This window comes from Balaenoptera borealis (assembly GCF_965194805.1).
Source record: "Balaenoptera borealis genome assembly, chromosome: 8".
Lineage (NCBI taxonomy): Eukaryota > Metazoa > Chordata > Mammalia > Artiodactyla > Balaenopteridae > Balaenoptera > Balaenoptera borealis.
In genome coordinates, this window is record NC_138865.1 from 112,506,823 (window position 1) to 112,520,691 (window position 13,869).

The 13,869-nt window shown below is 41.6% G+C and overlaps 1 protein-coding gene and 1 long non-coding RNA gene across 3 annotated transcripts; one reads left to right on the forward strand and one right to left on the reverse strand.

The window, feature by feature from the left end:
• Positions 1-52: 52 nt before the first annotated feature.
• Positions 53-4,796, reverse strand: HSPA5 (heat shock protein family A (Hsp70) member 5). 2 transcript variants are annotated; one of them, XM_082403283.1, is made up of 9 exons: positions 4,686-4,796; positions 4,381-4,603; positions 4,056-4,287; positions 3,477-3,614; positions 3,056-3,168; positions 2,568-2,958; positions 2,199-2,436; positions 1,728-1,895; positions 53-962 (listed from the first exon to the last, which is right to left on the reverse strand). In XM_082403283.1, exons 2-9 carry the CDS (start codon positions 4,503-4,505, stop codon positions 400-402), a joined length of 1,968 nt encoding a protein of 655 aa, XP_082259409.1. In that variant the 5' UTR covers positions 4,506-4,603; positions 4,686-4,796; the 3' UTR covers positions 53-399. The 2 variants fall into 2 exon arrangements, with proteins under 2 accessions (XP_082259409.1, XP_082259408.1); XM_082403282.1 differs by having other exon boundaries at positions 4,381-4,749.
• Positions 4,797-4,988: 192 nt separating this feature from the next.
• On the forward strand, positions 4,989-9,027 carry LOC309633955. Its single transcript, XR_014247786.1, has 2 exons — positions 4,989-5,229; positions 6,911-9,027. It is a non-coding gene; the product is annotated as an uncharacterized lncRNA (long non-coding RNA).
• Positions 9,028-13,869: the final 4,842 nt, after the last annotated feature.

Genomic DNA, 13,869 nt, shown 5'->3' on the forward strand with positions numbered 1-13,869 from the left:
TAAAATAAATGACTAACCTAATTAGAAGCTTATCACAAAACTTAGACCAGTGTAAATAACAAACATTTATTGGTGTCACTTATGGTAGAAAAAAGTTCCTACACCAGATGCACATGACCCAATTGTTAAATAGAACATTTTCAAGGTGAACACAAATCCTAACCCAGCTTTTTTACCCACTTTTGATGATAGCCAATTCTTCCTCGCCCCCCACCCCGAGACATGTGAGCAACTGCTAATGAAAAGCAGTAAACAGCCACTTGGGCTATATAGCATTTTCAACTCCACTCCAAGGTGAAGATTCCAATTACATTCGAGACTTAAGTTCTCTCAATTTTCTCCTAACGAAAGTTCCTGAGTCCAGTTATTTACAATATTACAGCACTAGCAGAGCAGTGTCTACAACTCATCTTTGTCTGCTGGTTCCTCATCACCAGTTGGGGGAGGGCCTGCACTTCCATAGAGTTTGCTGATAATTGGCTGAACAATTTCTTCTAGCTCCTTCTTTTTAGCTTTGAAATCTTCAATGTCAGCATCTTGGTGACTTTCCAGCCACTCAATCTTTTCTTCTACGGCTTTTTCCATGGTCTCCTTATCTTCAGAGGAAAGTTTACCTCCCAGCTTTTCTTTATCTCCAATCTGATTCTTTAGAGAGTAGGCATAGCTTTCCAACTCATTTCTGGTGTCAATGCGCTCCTTGAGCTTTTTGTCTTCCTCGGCAAACTTCTCAGCATCATTGACCATCCTTTCAATTTCTTCAGGTGTCAGGCGATTTTGGTCATTGGTAATTGTGATTTTATTTTTGTTGCCTGTACCTTTGTCTTCAGCTGTCACTCGAAGAATGCCATTCACGTCTATCTCAAAGGTGACTTCAATCTGTGGAACCCCACGGGGAGCAGGAGGAATTCCAGTCAGATCAAAAGTTCCCAGAAGGTGATTGTCTTTCGTCAGGGGTCGTTCACCTAGAAGTCACACAAAAAAAAATTTGTTAGCTGTTACCGACAAACATTAGTACATCTGGATCCCTGTGTTTCAGTCTGTTAGAGCCTGTAGTGTCAAGGGCACTCTATCAACCTAGAAGTGGGTCACTGTTGGGAAAGGAACAGTGAGTTAAGTTACTAGTAACTCTTAATTGAATTTCATCTATTTTATAGCAGTATGAACCCTTTACTTGTTCTTGTATTTTAATATTTATTTTTTTAATTTATTTATTTGGCTGCGCCAGGTCTTAGCTGCGGCATGAGGGATCTTTTAGATGTGGCAATGCGAACTCTTAGTTTCAGCACGTGGGATCTAGTTCCCCGACCAGGGATTGAAACCGGGACCCCTGCATTGGGAGTGCAGAGTCTTAGCCACTGGACAACCAGGGAAGTCCTTCTTCTTGTATTTTTGAATTTACTTATTTTGGCCATACCGTGCAGCATGTGGGATCTTAGTTCCCCGACCAGGGATCGAACCTGTGCCCCCTGCAGTGGAAGCGTGGAGTCCTAACCACTGGACAGCCAGGGAATTCCCCCAGAAGGTATTTTTAATGGGAAAGAGTGCTAGATAGCTAGATAAGAAATACATTTTAGTACTGGCTCTACCAAACTCAACTCTAGTTAAATTAGGGCCCTCCCACCTGAAAATAGCAGATATTTCTTTCCCTAGACATTTCAATAAAGTATGTTAAAAGAAGTCAAGCTCTTCATAAACATACCATGGTATTAACAAATGTAAGCAATTACCTTCATAGACCTTGATGGTAACAGTTGGCTGATTATCAGAGGCTGTAGAAAAGATCTGAGACTTCTTGGTGGGCACCACAGTGTTCCTTGGAATCAGTTTGGTCATGACACCTCCCACGGTTTCAATACCAAGTGTAAGGGGACATACATCAAGCAATACCAGATCACCTGCAAAGTTAAGTTAATAGAGCTAAGTTCTAATTCAGGAGTCACAGGAGCAATTCCAAGCAGACCCCACAAACAATACAACTTCATCTTCTCCATCTTGCCACTTGATTAGGTTCTATGCAAAATCATTTCAGAAGCAATGAATTAAATATAGTTGCTAAGGATCTTGAGCCTGTGCCAGGTCTTGACCTCACTGTACCCTTTACTAGCTGTGTGAGCTTACTGCTCATAATCTATTGCTTTCTAAAGCAACAGCTAATTATACTCTGAAGCACTATGGAAGATGCTGTGACACTGACTTACCTGTATCTTGATCACCAGAGAGTACACCAGCCTGGACAGCAGCACCATACGCTACAGCCTCATCTGGGTTTATGCCACGGGATGGCTCCTTGCCATTGAAAAACTCTTTAACCAGTTGTTGAATCTTTGGGATTCGAGTAGAGCCACCAACAAGAACAATTTCATCAATATCAGACTTCTTTAAATCAGAATCTTCCAGCACTTTCTGGACAGGCTTCATGGTAGAACGGAACAGGTCCTAGAATAAGTGACAAATTACTGTGATGATGCCTGTCATACCCAGGTATAATCCAAATACCTAAATGCATTGTCCCAAACTCATACAGTCTAACTAGATCTCATTAGCAAAGCAAAAAACAATGAACATACCATGTTTAGCTCTTCAAATTTGGCCCGAGTCAGGGTCTCAGAGAAGTCTTCTCCTTCATAGAAGGACTCAATTTCAATTCTTGCTTGATGTTGAGAAGACAGGGCCCGTTTGGCCTTTTCTACCTCACGCCGGAGTTTCTGCACAGCTCTGTTGTCTTTCCGAACATCTTTGCCAGTTTTCTTTTTGTAGAGCTTGATGAAGTGTTCCATGACACGCTGGTCAAAGTCTTCTCCACCCAAATGAGTATCTCCATTAGTGGCCACGACTTCAAAGACACCATTATCAATGGTGAGAAGAGACACGTCAAAGGTTCCACCACCCAAGTCAAACACCAGGATGTTCTTCTCCCCTTCCCTCTTATCCAGGCCATAAGCAATAGCAGCTGCTGTACTGTTAGGAGAATGAGAAAGAAAAAAAATAAATAACTTAGTTAAGTTTACCTTTCCCCATTTGGCAAATATGCCATATTTTTAAATTTAACACTTACGGCTCATTGATGATTCTCATAACATTCAACCCAGCAATAGTTCCAGCATCTTTGGTTGCCTGGCGTTGGGCATCATTGAAATAGGCTGGTACAGTAACAACTGCATGAGTAACCTAAAATGATAACAAAAGATAATTAAACATATTTTATCACACGGCTTAACCTTTATTTAAGTTACAGCCAAGCCATCGCTTTATTAAAATGGGTATAATATATAATTTTATACCCATGGATTTGCAAGCATTAAGTGATAACACATGAAAGGTGCTAGTATTGTTTGGCCTACAGTAAAGCACGCAAGTAATTAAAACTGATGCATGGATGTCATTCAGATTTTTAAAACGATGAAAGCATCAACACAACACAATCAATCAAGAATAGTAATAATAAAACTGCTTGACATTGTTCTAGAAATACTTACCTTCTTTCCCAAATAAGCCTCAGCAGTTTCCTTCATTTTAGTGAGAACCATGGCAGAAATTTCTTCAGGAGCAAATGTCTTTGTTTGCCCACCTCCAACATCAACTTGAATGTACGGTTTAGTTTTCTTTTCAACCACCTATTTTAAAGAATAATTATTTTCAGACGTAGAAGCAATGACATTTTAAACTTTAAAAAGAGGAATGTCTGAGACCCACTTCACCCACAGTTTGGTTTACTTTGGTCCTTTGGAGCTGAATATTCAACGGAAATACTTTAAGGAGTATAGGTGCCTGACAATTACAAGTCTCTTCAGTTCTAACCAGTCTCTTAATGCTAAACTACTGTGGACAGAGTAGTTACGCATGAAATTTCTTTGCCAACCTTACTTTCTTAAGTTCTGTAACACACTGAAACTATTAAATAAAAATTATAGATACACCATGTCTGTATCCTTTTTGCTTGTCTCTGCACTGTTTTTCAGTAACTTCTTAATCCTAAATACTCCCACCCACCCCCAACTTTCTTTTTTTTCTTTTTTTTCGCACTTTCTATTTAGAAGAGAAAAACCAGGTCGAACCTTGAAAGGCAAGAACTTGATGTCCTGCTGCACAGACGGGTCGTTCCATGTACGGCCGATGAGCCGCTTGGCGTCGAAGACCGTGTTCTCAGGATTGGAGGTGAGCTGGTTCTTGGCTGCATCGCCGATCAGACGCTCCCCTTCAGGAGTGAAGGCCACATAAGAGGGCGTGATGCGGTTGCCCTGATCGTTGGCGATGATCTCCACGCGGCCGTTCTTGAACACCCCGACGCTGACGGAAAAACCGAACAGAAGAAATCAGCGATACTCACGGCAGCCCAGGAGGCCACTCCCCATTCTCCCGTTTTCCACAAACCCCACTTACCAGGAGTACGTGGTGCCCAGGTCGATACCGACCACCGTGCCCACGTCCTCCTTCTTGTCCTCCTCCTCTGGCCGCGCCGCGCCGAGCATCAGCAGCAGCACCGCAGCCACCAGGGAGAGCTTCATCTTACCGGCACCGTCGTCCACTCACTCAGCAGGCAGGCAGGGCTTCGCAGGCAAACCAGCCACAGGCCGCAACACGAGAGCGCACCGACGTGCCCGAGCTGAGGACGACACAGCCCGGGGTCAGGAGGAGCAGTGTACAAGGCGAAGGGCAGGTCCGGAACTGCAGGCCGCGGTACCTACCTCTCACACGCACCAAAACCCCAAATCGATGCGCCTGTGAGCGCTCAGTCAGCGTCAATCGCGCTGTTGCCTACTCCGCTTATATAACCTCCCTCCAGCCCCGTCGTGGAGGCTGCCGATTGGCGAAGGCCCTGCTCGTTGGAGGCCGCTGATTGGTCCAGGCCACCAAGCTGGCCGCTGCGGATTCGAAGCGGCCTCCTCCGCAGCTAACGTCACTGCGACGCCCCCTGGGCTGACTCATTGGCTGCTGGGCGCGCCCAACAGCCACCAATGGGAGGCAACATCCGCCCCATGCTCCGGCTCCACTGGTTTAGCAGCTGCCTGTCCGTGACGCGACTTCCCACTCCGAGGCGGTTTCCGTCGGTAACCGCTGAGGTCCCGCCTCCACGCTGGGCCCTAAGGGAGGCGGGAGCCAGTCCGGCGTGCTTGATTCCCCCGAGGCAGTGGGACCTGCGTCCCTTGCTTCTCCCCTACCCGCCCGCCTCCCCTTCCTCCCGAGGGAAGCGGCTCTTCCTCCTCCTCGCCTCCATCCCGTCCCAGGCAGGCAGGTATCAGCGTAGATGGTGTGATCACCTCAGAACAAATTTCTTTGCCCTTCACAGCCACTACGGGTACTAGAGTGTCCAAGCCCCAGGGCCTTCTGTTGCTCACCGGGCCGCAGCCCCCGACTGGGGCCTGGTCTGGGCACTGCCCGGCCGCGAGTCATGGCTCCTACTAGCCAGTTATGTCTCCCCGGCACCCCCTGCCCCGCTATCTTTGTCTATACCAGGCCTCTCCACATTGCCTTGCCCCACGGTAAGTCCCAGGGCAGGCCTGGCCAAAGTAATTGACTCCTAAGTAATTGACTCCGGAGTCCCCTCCCCATGTGGCAGCTCTCCCCTGAAGAGCTTACTAATGCCATCACTCCCACCCTGGGATGTATCATTTTTCTAGCTTGTCACCCCCTGTCTTTCCTCTCCCTGCCCATCATTTCCCATTGTGGATAAGATTATCATTTACAAGGCCTTCCTCATCCTTTTTGGATATGTTTTTACCTTCACTCCTTCTGGAAAAGGTCTGATCTGTGCTTAAACGCATTTGATGGACAAAGACGTCTTGATAATGCCTTACTCTTGTAGCAAAAAGTATAAAGGCTGCTATTTACTTCAGGCTTACTATGTGCCAAGCATTAGTCGGTCTCCTGTGCCTTTTGGTCCTTACAGTTCAATACTTGGCATTTCCCATTTTACAGATGAGAAAATTGAAACCAAAAGAGATTAATTAACTAGCTTAAAGTCATAGAGCTGATAAGTGATGGAGTTAGGATATCCAAGTCAGCTTGACTCCGTAGCCAATGCTCTTAACAATTTTTAAAAATGAAGTTCATTTATTCAACAAATCTTTTTGGAGGACCTACTAGAGAAGGGCCAGAGGCCTGACACAAAATATTTTTGAGATGATTACAGAAAATTCATGGGACTTAATCATAGTCAGGAGCTAATGACTCTAGTATTTTTTGCACTTAATGTTTTCTTGAGATTCACTAGTATGAGCAATACTGTGTTCGAATAGCACTGAAACATCTTACACACAGTTGACTAAGATGCTGAGCCTAGGAGTCAGTACTCAAGAATTCTCCTATCTCCTTTAGTGCTCCTCAGGGTTATACTGGTGACTCAGAGTTGACTCCATTCTTACTACAGAAGTTGCATCATCCGTCTCTTTCAACAGGATTTGTATACTGCTGTAACACTGACCCTTCTTTAGGTTACATTAGTCCATTATCAAGATAGAAATCACCATTCCACCACATTACAGCTACGTATAATTTCAAGCAAATTTTCTGTATATATCATAGTCCATATCCATTAAAAACGGAGCTCTTAGTTTCAGCCTCACTCTTGATTGATGGAGTAACCTTTGCAACTCTACTTTTTCTGAGATTTAGAAAAGTAATATCTGGCTAACTGCTAAAGGGAATTGAGTATATTGGTGGTTGTAGTATCTTTTAAGCGTAAAGTATATTAGGTATGTTATATATTATAATATATTGCAAAGTGCAGTCATTTATGGATTGAATAGGAAAGTGCATAGATAAATCTAGTTTGCTGAATCGTAAATGCCAATAATAGTGTCAGTGCCAAGTTATCAGTATTTAAATAAGTGCTAGACACTATGCTAAATGTTTTAAGTGCATTATCTCTTTTAATCCTTATGAAAACATTTTTTTAAACCCCTAATTTTAGGGCTAAGGAATCCGAAGCTCCAAGAGGCAAAGAAACTTGCCCAGGAGATCACACAGCTGAGAAGATATGGAGCCAGGATTTGAGCTTTGGCAGTTTAATTTTTAATTTCTATAGTCTAGGTTGTCATCCTGAGCTTCAGGTTTAGAAGACTTACATATCGTTTTTAGGATATAGAGTAGTTACATAGTTTACAAGTATTTTGATATTGGGCGATAGACAAATGTAGAGTTTATCCAGTAATTTAAACCAGCTCATTTCACTTGTGCTCTTATGGGTAAGAAAATAGATTTCTATTTCCCATCTGATCTCAGAAAGCTAAGCAGAGTTAGGACTGATTAGGATTGAATGTTATTTAGTCCCCAAATCTTCCTTTCTGAAAGGGAATTAAAGGCATAGAGCAAGAAGGAAAAGTCCTATGTAATTGACAAGTTGAATGTTGATTGACAAGTTGAAGTTCTGATAATTAAGAACTTTTCACATGCTTTGTTGGAGAGAATATTCAACTAAGAGATAGGGCCCATGACCATAGGCAAAAACAACCTCCCAGAGCTTCAGTTTCTTCATCTATTGAATGTCGGGGATTTCGGTCCCTGCCTGTCTTAGTGGCTTGTTTCAAGGATCAAATGAGATACTGTATGGGAAAGTTGTAGAATAGTGGTAATGCTATTATTTATCATGTAAATATACTATGAAAATAAATTTTAGAAGCTCTTCAAGAAAACCACCTCTTGAGAGTGAATTTTCAAGATTACTTTCAATGGGAAATAATAAGTTTGGTGATTACACTGAATGTGACAAAGATTTTTGGAAATGCTTTGAAAAGTGCTACATCTAATTACTCTCTTGGGGACTTCCCTGGTGGTCCAGTGGGTGAGACTTTGCGCTCCCAATGCGAGGGGCCTGGGTTCCATTCCTGGTCAGAGAACTAGATCCCACATGCACGTCTCAACTAAAGATCCCGCGGCGAATATCCCACGGTGAAGATCCTGAATGCCGCAGCTAAGACCCAGGGCAGCCAAAATTTAAAAAAAAAAAAAAAATCTCTCTTATATTGGCCACAAAGCTGTCTTTTTTATTAAGAGGCTGGGAATAATTCCTTAGCCTTCATTAAATAAGGGAGTGAAAGAAAAGTATCTCCCTAATACCTGAGCTGGGAGTAATAGGAGGTATGAATCATGTAAGACTTTTTAGTACTTCTGAAAGTGCAATGTGCTATTCAATAAGTTTTTGTTTTCACTTTTAGAAAATGAATTTAATCATTAATAGAGAAACTTCCCCACCCTTCCCCCCACACAAAAGTAACAAACAGGGCTTCCGTGGTGGCGCAATGGTTAAGAATCCGCCTGTTAATGCAGGGGACATGGGTTCGAGCCCTAGTACGGGAAGATCCCACGTGCCGCGGAGCAACTAAGCCCATGTGCCACAACTACTGAGCCTGAGCTCTAGAGCCCGTGAGCAACAACTACTGAGCCCACGTGCCGCAACTACTGAAGCCCATGCGCCTAGAGCCCGTGCTCCACAAGAGAAGCCACCACAATGAGAACCCGCGCACCACAACGAAGAGTAGCCCCCCGCTCGCTGCAACTAGAGAAAGCCTGCGCGCAGCAACGAAGACCCAATGCAGCCAAAAATAAATAAATAAAATAAATAAAATTAAAAAAAAGTAACAATGCATTTTCTGTTCTTCACGTGTTTTTTTGGAGAAAGGTATTTAGGAGGGCATGTTGTGTCAGTGTGATGGGAAAGATCATGGGGTTTGCAAGCATTAAAAACTGAGTTTGGGCTTCCCTGGTGGCGCAGTGGTTGAGAATCTGCCTGCTAATGCAGGGGACACGGGTTCGAGCCCTGGTCTGGGAAGATCCCACATGCCACGGAGTGGCTGGGCCCGTGAGCCACAACTACTGAGCCTGCGCGTCTGGAGCCTGTGCCCCGCAACGGGAGGGGCCGCGATAGTGAAAGGCCCGCGCACCGTGATGAAGAGCGGTCCCCGCACCGCGATGAAGAGTGGCCCCCGCTTGCCGCAACTGGAGAAAGCCCTCGCACGAACCGAAGACCCAACACAGCCAAAAATAAATAAATAAATAAATAAAGTAGCTATATAAAAAAAAGAAAAAAAACGCAGCTAAAAAAACAACAACAAAAAAAAAAAACTGTGAGTTCCAGTTCTGGCACTAACTAGCTGTGACTTAGGGCAGGTCACTTGATCTCTCTGAGGCTCTGTTTACTAGTATGTAAAATGGATATAATTCTGCCTCCTCACAAAACTATGATTAAGGTACTTGATTAATTGTAAAGCATTTTAATTTTATACATAAAATGTTAGTTTTAATTTTTCTTCTGTCTTAAGTTTTCCTTTGAAGTAAAATAAGCTACTGAGGATAAAGAGCTACCTCTATAGCTTCTGAGTGATAATATTTGATATATGTCTTAAATTTCTAAATTTTTAAAATAGGAAATATATATGCATGGTGTAAAATTCAATGGATGCAATATACAATATACAGTGAAAATAAGTTGGCCTGCCACCCAGTCCCCAGCCCTGTTACCCTACACTAATGAAGGTTACCACTGTCACTACTTTCTTATGTTGCCTTCTAGAGATGTTTTCTTCATATGCAATGTGTATGTGTGTATCCCTGTTTTGTTTTTTTAATTTTTTTATAGCCTCCCTGCTTCTTTTTTAAATTAATTAATTAATATATTTTTGGCTGCGTTGGGTCTTCTTTGCTGTGCACGGGCTTTCTCTAGTTGAGGTGAGCAGGAGCTACTCTTCATTGCGGTGTGCGGGCTTCTCATTGCGGTGGCTTCTATTGTTGCAGAGCACGGGCTCTAGGCCCGTGGGCTTCAGTAGCTGTGGCTCGCGGGCTCTAGGGCACAGGCTCAGTAGTTGTGGCACACGGGCTTAGTTGCTCCGCGGCATGTGGGATCTTCCCGGACCAGGGCTCGAACCCGTGTCCCCTGCATTGGCAGGTGGATTCTTAACCACTGCACCATCAGGGAACTCCAAGAAGACGTTTTTCTTAATTATCTGCTAAAAACTTATTTTTTTAAACCTGTCTCTTTTATATCTATATAATTCAATTGGAATTTATTTTTTAATATATGTGAGTTGTATATAGTGTGAGTAAAATTAATTTTTTCCCACATGGATACGCAATTGTCCCAGCACCATTCTTCATAGTAGTATTTTGTTAGCCTCTGTCTTAATTTCTATAGCTATATAGAGCTGGCCCTTGAACAACACAAGTTTGAACTGCATGGGTCCACACGTGTTTTCAATAGGAAATACTACAGTACTACACAATCTGAGGTTGGTTGAATCTGTGGATGCAGAACTGTGGATACAGACGAACAACTGTAAGTTACATTCAGATTTTCTGCTATGCAGAGGGTTGGTGCCCCTAACCCCACACATTGGTCAAGGGTCAACTGTAATAAATTTTGATATCTGGTAGGACAAGTCCTTCCTTCCACATTACTCTTCTTCAGGAGTGTTGTTGGCTAATCTTGGCGCTTTGTATTTCCATATAAATTTTAGAATTAGCTTATAAAGTTAGCAAAACAAAATTTATTAAGTAAAAAAAGCAGGGCTTCCCTGGTGGCGCAGTGGTTGAGAATCTGCCTGCCAATGCAGGGGACACGGGTTCGAGCCCTGGTCTGGGAAGATCCCACATGCCGCGGAGCAGCTAGGCCCGTGAGCCACAATTACTGAGCCTGCGCGTCTGGAGCCTGTGCTCCGCAACAAGAGAGGCCGCGACAGTGAGAGGCCCGCGCACCGCGATGAAGAGTGGCCCCCGCTTGCCACAACTGGAGAAAGCCCTCGCACAGAAACGAAGACCCAACACAGCCAAAAATAAATAAATAAATAAAAATAAATGTACACACACACACAAAAAAAGCAGGTTACTCGATAGTATGAGAATACTATACCATTTATTTTTAAAATAAGCTTTACAAAGTATTAAGTTTCTATTTAACTTATTTCTGTATTCTAGAATTTCTTTAATTTGCATGAATTTGGCATTTAAAAATTTGTTATCAGGAGTAAACAATTTCCATTTTGAAATGACAATTTATGATTTATCAGTATGATGAAATATTATGTAGCCATTAAAATTGTTGATATCTGATTTTCAAAGAGTATATAAATTGTAAGCATATTACTTTTTTTGTCTATACTTTTTGTTATTAAAAAAATCTCTGTTTATCTATCAGGAGCTTAACAAGCTTGAAAAACTTTGAGAACTTAAAACTAAGTAATACAAGACAATGAAAAAAGTCAGTGAAAGATGTAAAATATGATTACGTTAAAGATATTTCATACATTATAATTAGTCATGGGCTAAATTCAAATACAGATAATGCACGAAAGCTTTATGCTCCATTAACATTACAGCTCCTATCAGTCTGGACATCCCTTGCACTGGTAGAAAAATAAGTTTTATAGTAGATTTCATTGTGCTGAAGTGTGAGTTGCATGATTTATGATCCTGTTCTACAGGAAATGATCCTCATTTCCAGTATTCTCAAGTTTTAGGCTTTTATCCGTTGTCCTCGATTTAGCCAATAATTTAAAATTCCTTGGCAAATGTTACAAAACCATACGACTATGTGAATACACTGCCTTAAATCATAAGCTCCATCAGCTTCATAGTAAATCGACCTCTGAGTATCACTATTTCTGAACCTGCCAGTGGGGGCCAGTGCAGGACAACCAAGGGCCCAGAACATGGAGTAGGGCTGTGACTGGAATCTTGTCCTTTACTTTCAATTGGACTGTTTAAGTGCAAAAAGGACTTTATGAAGGATATTTTGTGCCACTTGTGTATAGGACAGCTTCCATGTCTGTCTCTCTGGATTTTCCAGAGGTTTAGAAAATTTTTCCCATTAAGAAATAACATATAGTTAATTCACATGTATTTTTTGTTATTCAAAACGTGATGAGTCAACCTAAATGTCCATCAACAGGGGATGCTAAATTAACTAGGGTAGATTGTACTATGGAAATATTGTGCAAGGTTCAAAACAATGAGGTAGATTTTTATGTATCTATATGGAAAGATGCCAGGATTTACTATTACATGAAAAAAGCCTTATAGAACATGGAGCAGTATGTACAGTGTGATTCTATTTGGGTTAAACAACCCGCCACCAAATCTGGGCAGATACCTATCAAATTGACAAGAGTGGCTCCTGGATGGAATTGGGTGGGAATCAAGAGGAACTTTTGACTTATTTGTATTGTATACATTTTTTTAAATTTTATTATTTATTTATTTATTCTTAAAATTTTTACATTGGAGTATAGTTGATTTACAATATTGTGTTAGACTCAGATGTACAGCAAAGTGATTTAGTTATACGTATACATACATCTATTTTTTTTCAGATTCTTTTCCCATATAGGCTATTACAGAGTATTGAGTAGAGTTCCCTGTGCTATACAGTAGGTCCTTGTTGATTATCTATTTTATATATAGTAGTGTGTATATGTTAATCCCAAACTCCTAGTTTATCCCTCCCCCCCACATTTCCCCTTTGGTAACTGTAAGTTTGTTTTCTAAGCCTGTGAGTCTGTTTCCGTTTTGTAAATAAGTTCATTTGTATCATTTTTTAGATTCCACATTAAGTGATATCATGATATTTGTCTTTCTCTGTATGACTTACTTCACTTAGTATGATATCTCTGGGTCCATCCATGTTGTGTATTGTATACATTTTTAAGAACAAGAATTAATATATTACTTGTCAGATTGAAAATAAATTTTATAAAAGAAATGTAAGAAACAAAAAACGACTAAGTTAGCCTTTAGCATTGAATGTTTGCCTGCTGTTTGAGTTCGAACTATGTCAAAGCATAACATTTGTGTTTTGCTTTATGGTAAAAAGCTTTGACCTACATCCTTTGGCTTTATCCTCATAACAACCAGACGGGATAGATAGGGTTGGTGACGTTTCTGTTTTACAGTTGAAAATACAGTCTCAGGGACTTCCCTGCTGGTCCAGTAGGTAAGACTCCGAGCTCCCAGTGCAGGGGGCCCAGGTTCCATCCCTGGTTGGGGAACTAGATCCCACATGCGTGCCGCAACTAAAGAGCCAGACACCCTGTGTGCCGCAGCTAACACCCGGCGCAGCCAAAACAAACAAATAAATATTTTTTAAATTTTTAAAAATAAATAAAAAAAGAAAATACAGTCTCAGAGTTCATTCTCTGCTGTACTGGTTTCTATCCATGTTATTGCTATATTTACGTATCACCTAGTTTATAATTTAATTGACTCAGATGAGACACTAAGATTAATCTTTGCACAAGCTGTAGCTATCTACACCCAAGTATGTACTGCTTCAAATTAATTCATTTCCCAAACTGTGTGCCAAATAGATTAAAAAAATTGCACGTAGATGAAGTCCTTGTTTTTCTCCCTTTCATCTTGCTCTCTCTCTTCCTAATTTTTATTTCTTCCTGGATATGGCCCTGCTTTTCTTTCTGGTATGGTTTGCTCTCAATTAACTGTCGTATTTCTTTCCTAAGTATAGATGCATAATAACTTAAATGTTACTTTTCCCAGGGGCATGTGTTTTTTAATTAGGATCTCTTGAGGAACAGCCTCCAAATTCAAACGAATGCAGGTATTGGACTAGATGATCTCTGATACTCAGCTCTAACATCCAGGATTCAATGTTTCTAACACTAAAGATAACATTTCAGGGGGCTTTCATGGATGTGAGGAAAAAATATTTTTGTCCAGAAATACTTGCCAAAGACCCCCAAATCACTTGGCATAGCACCTGCTTTCTTGTCTTACCTCCAAGACTGGCTGTGCACAAATGAAGGAAAGAACATTAAAAAAAATTCTGAGTGTGTCACTCCTCTCTGCTTCTGTGGCAGAGTGGTCTGCAGAGTATGAGGTTGAGCGTGTGAAGAACTGAGCTCTGATCAAGATCTGGTACGAATTCTG

Bases quoted from the DNA above. Each gene is read 5' to 3' on its own strand.
- HSPA5 (XM_082403283.1), bottom strand. From the start codon at position 4,505: ATGAAGCTCTCCCTGGTGGCTGCGGTGCTGCTGCTGATGCTCGGCGCG. The intron at 1,896-2,198 runs GTAAGTCAGTGT...TTAACTTTGCAG, and splicing joins CTCTGGTGATCAAGATACAG to GTGATCTGGTATTGCTTGAT. The intron at 963-1,727 runs GTAATTGCTTAC...TGTGACTTCTAG, and splicing joins TACCATCAAGGTCTATGAAG to GTGAACGACCCCTGACGAAA.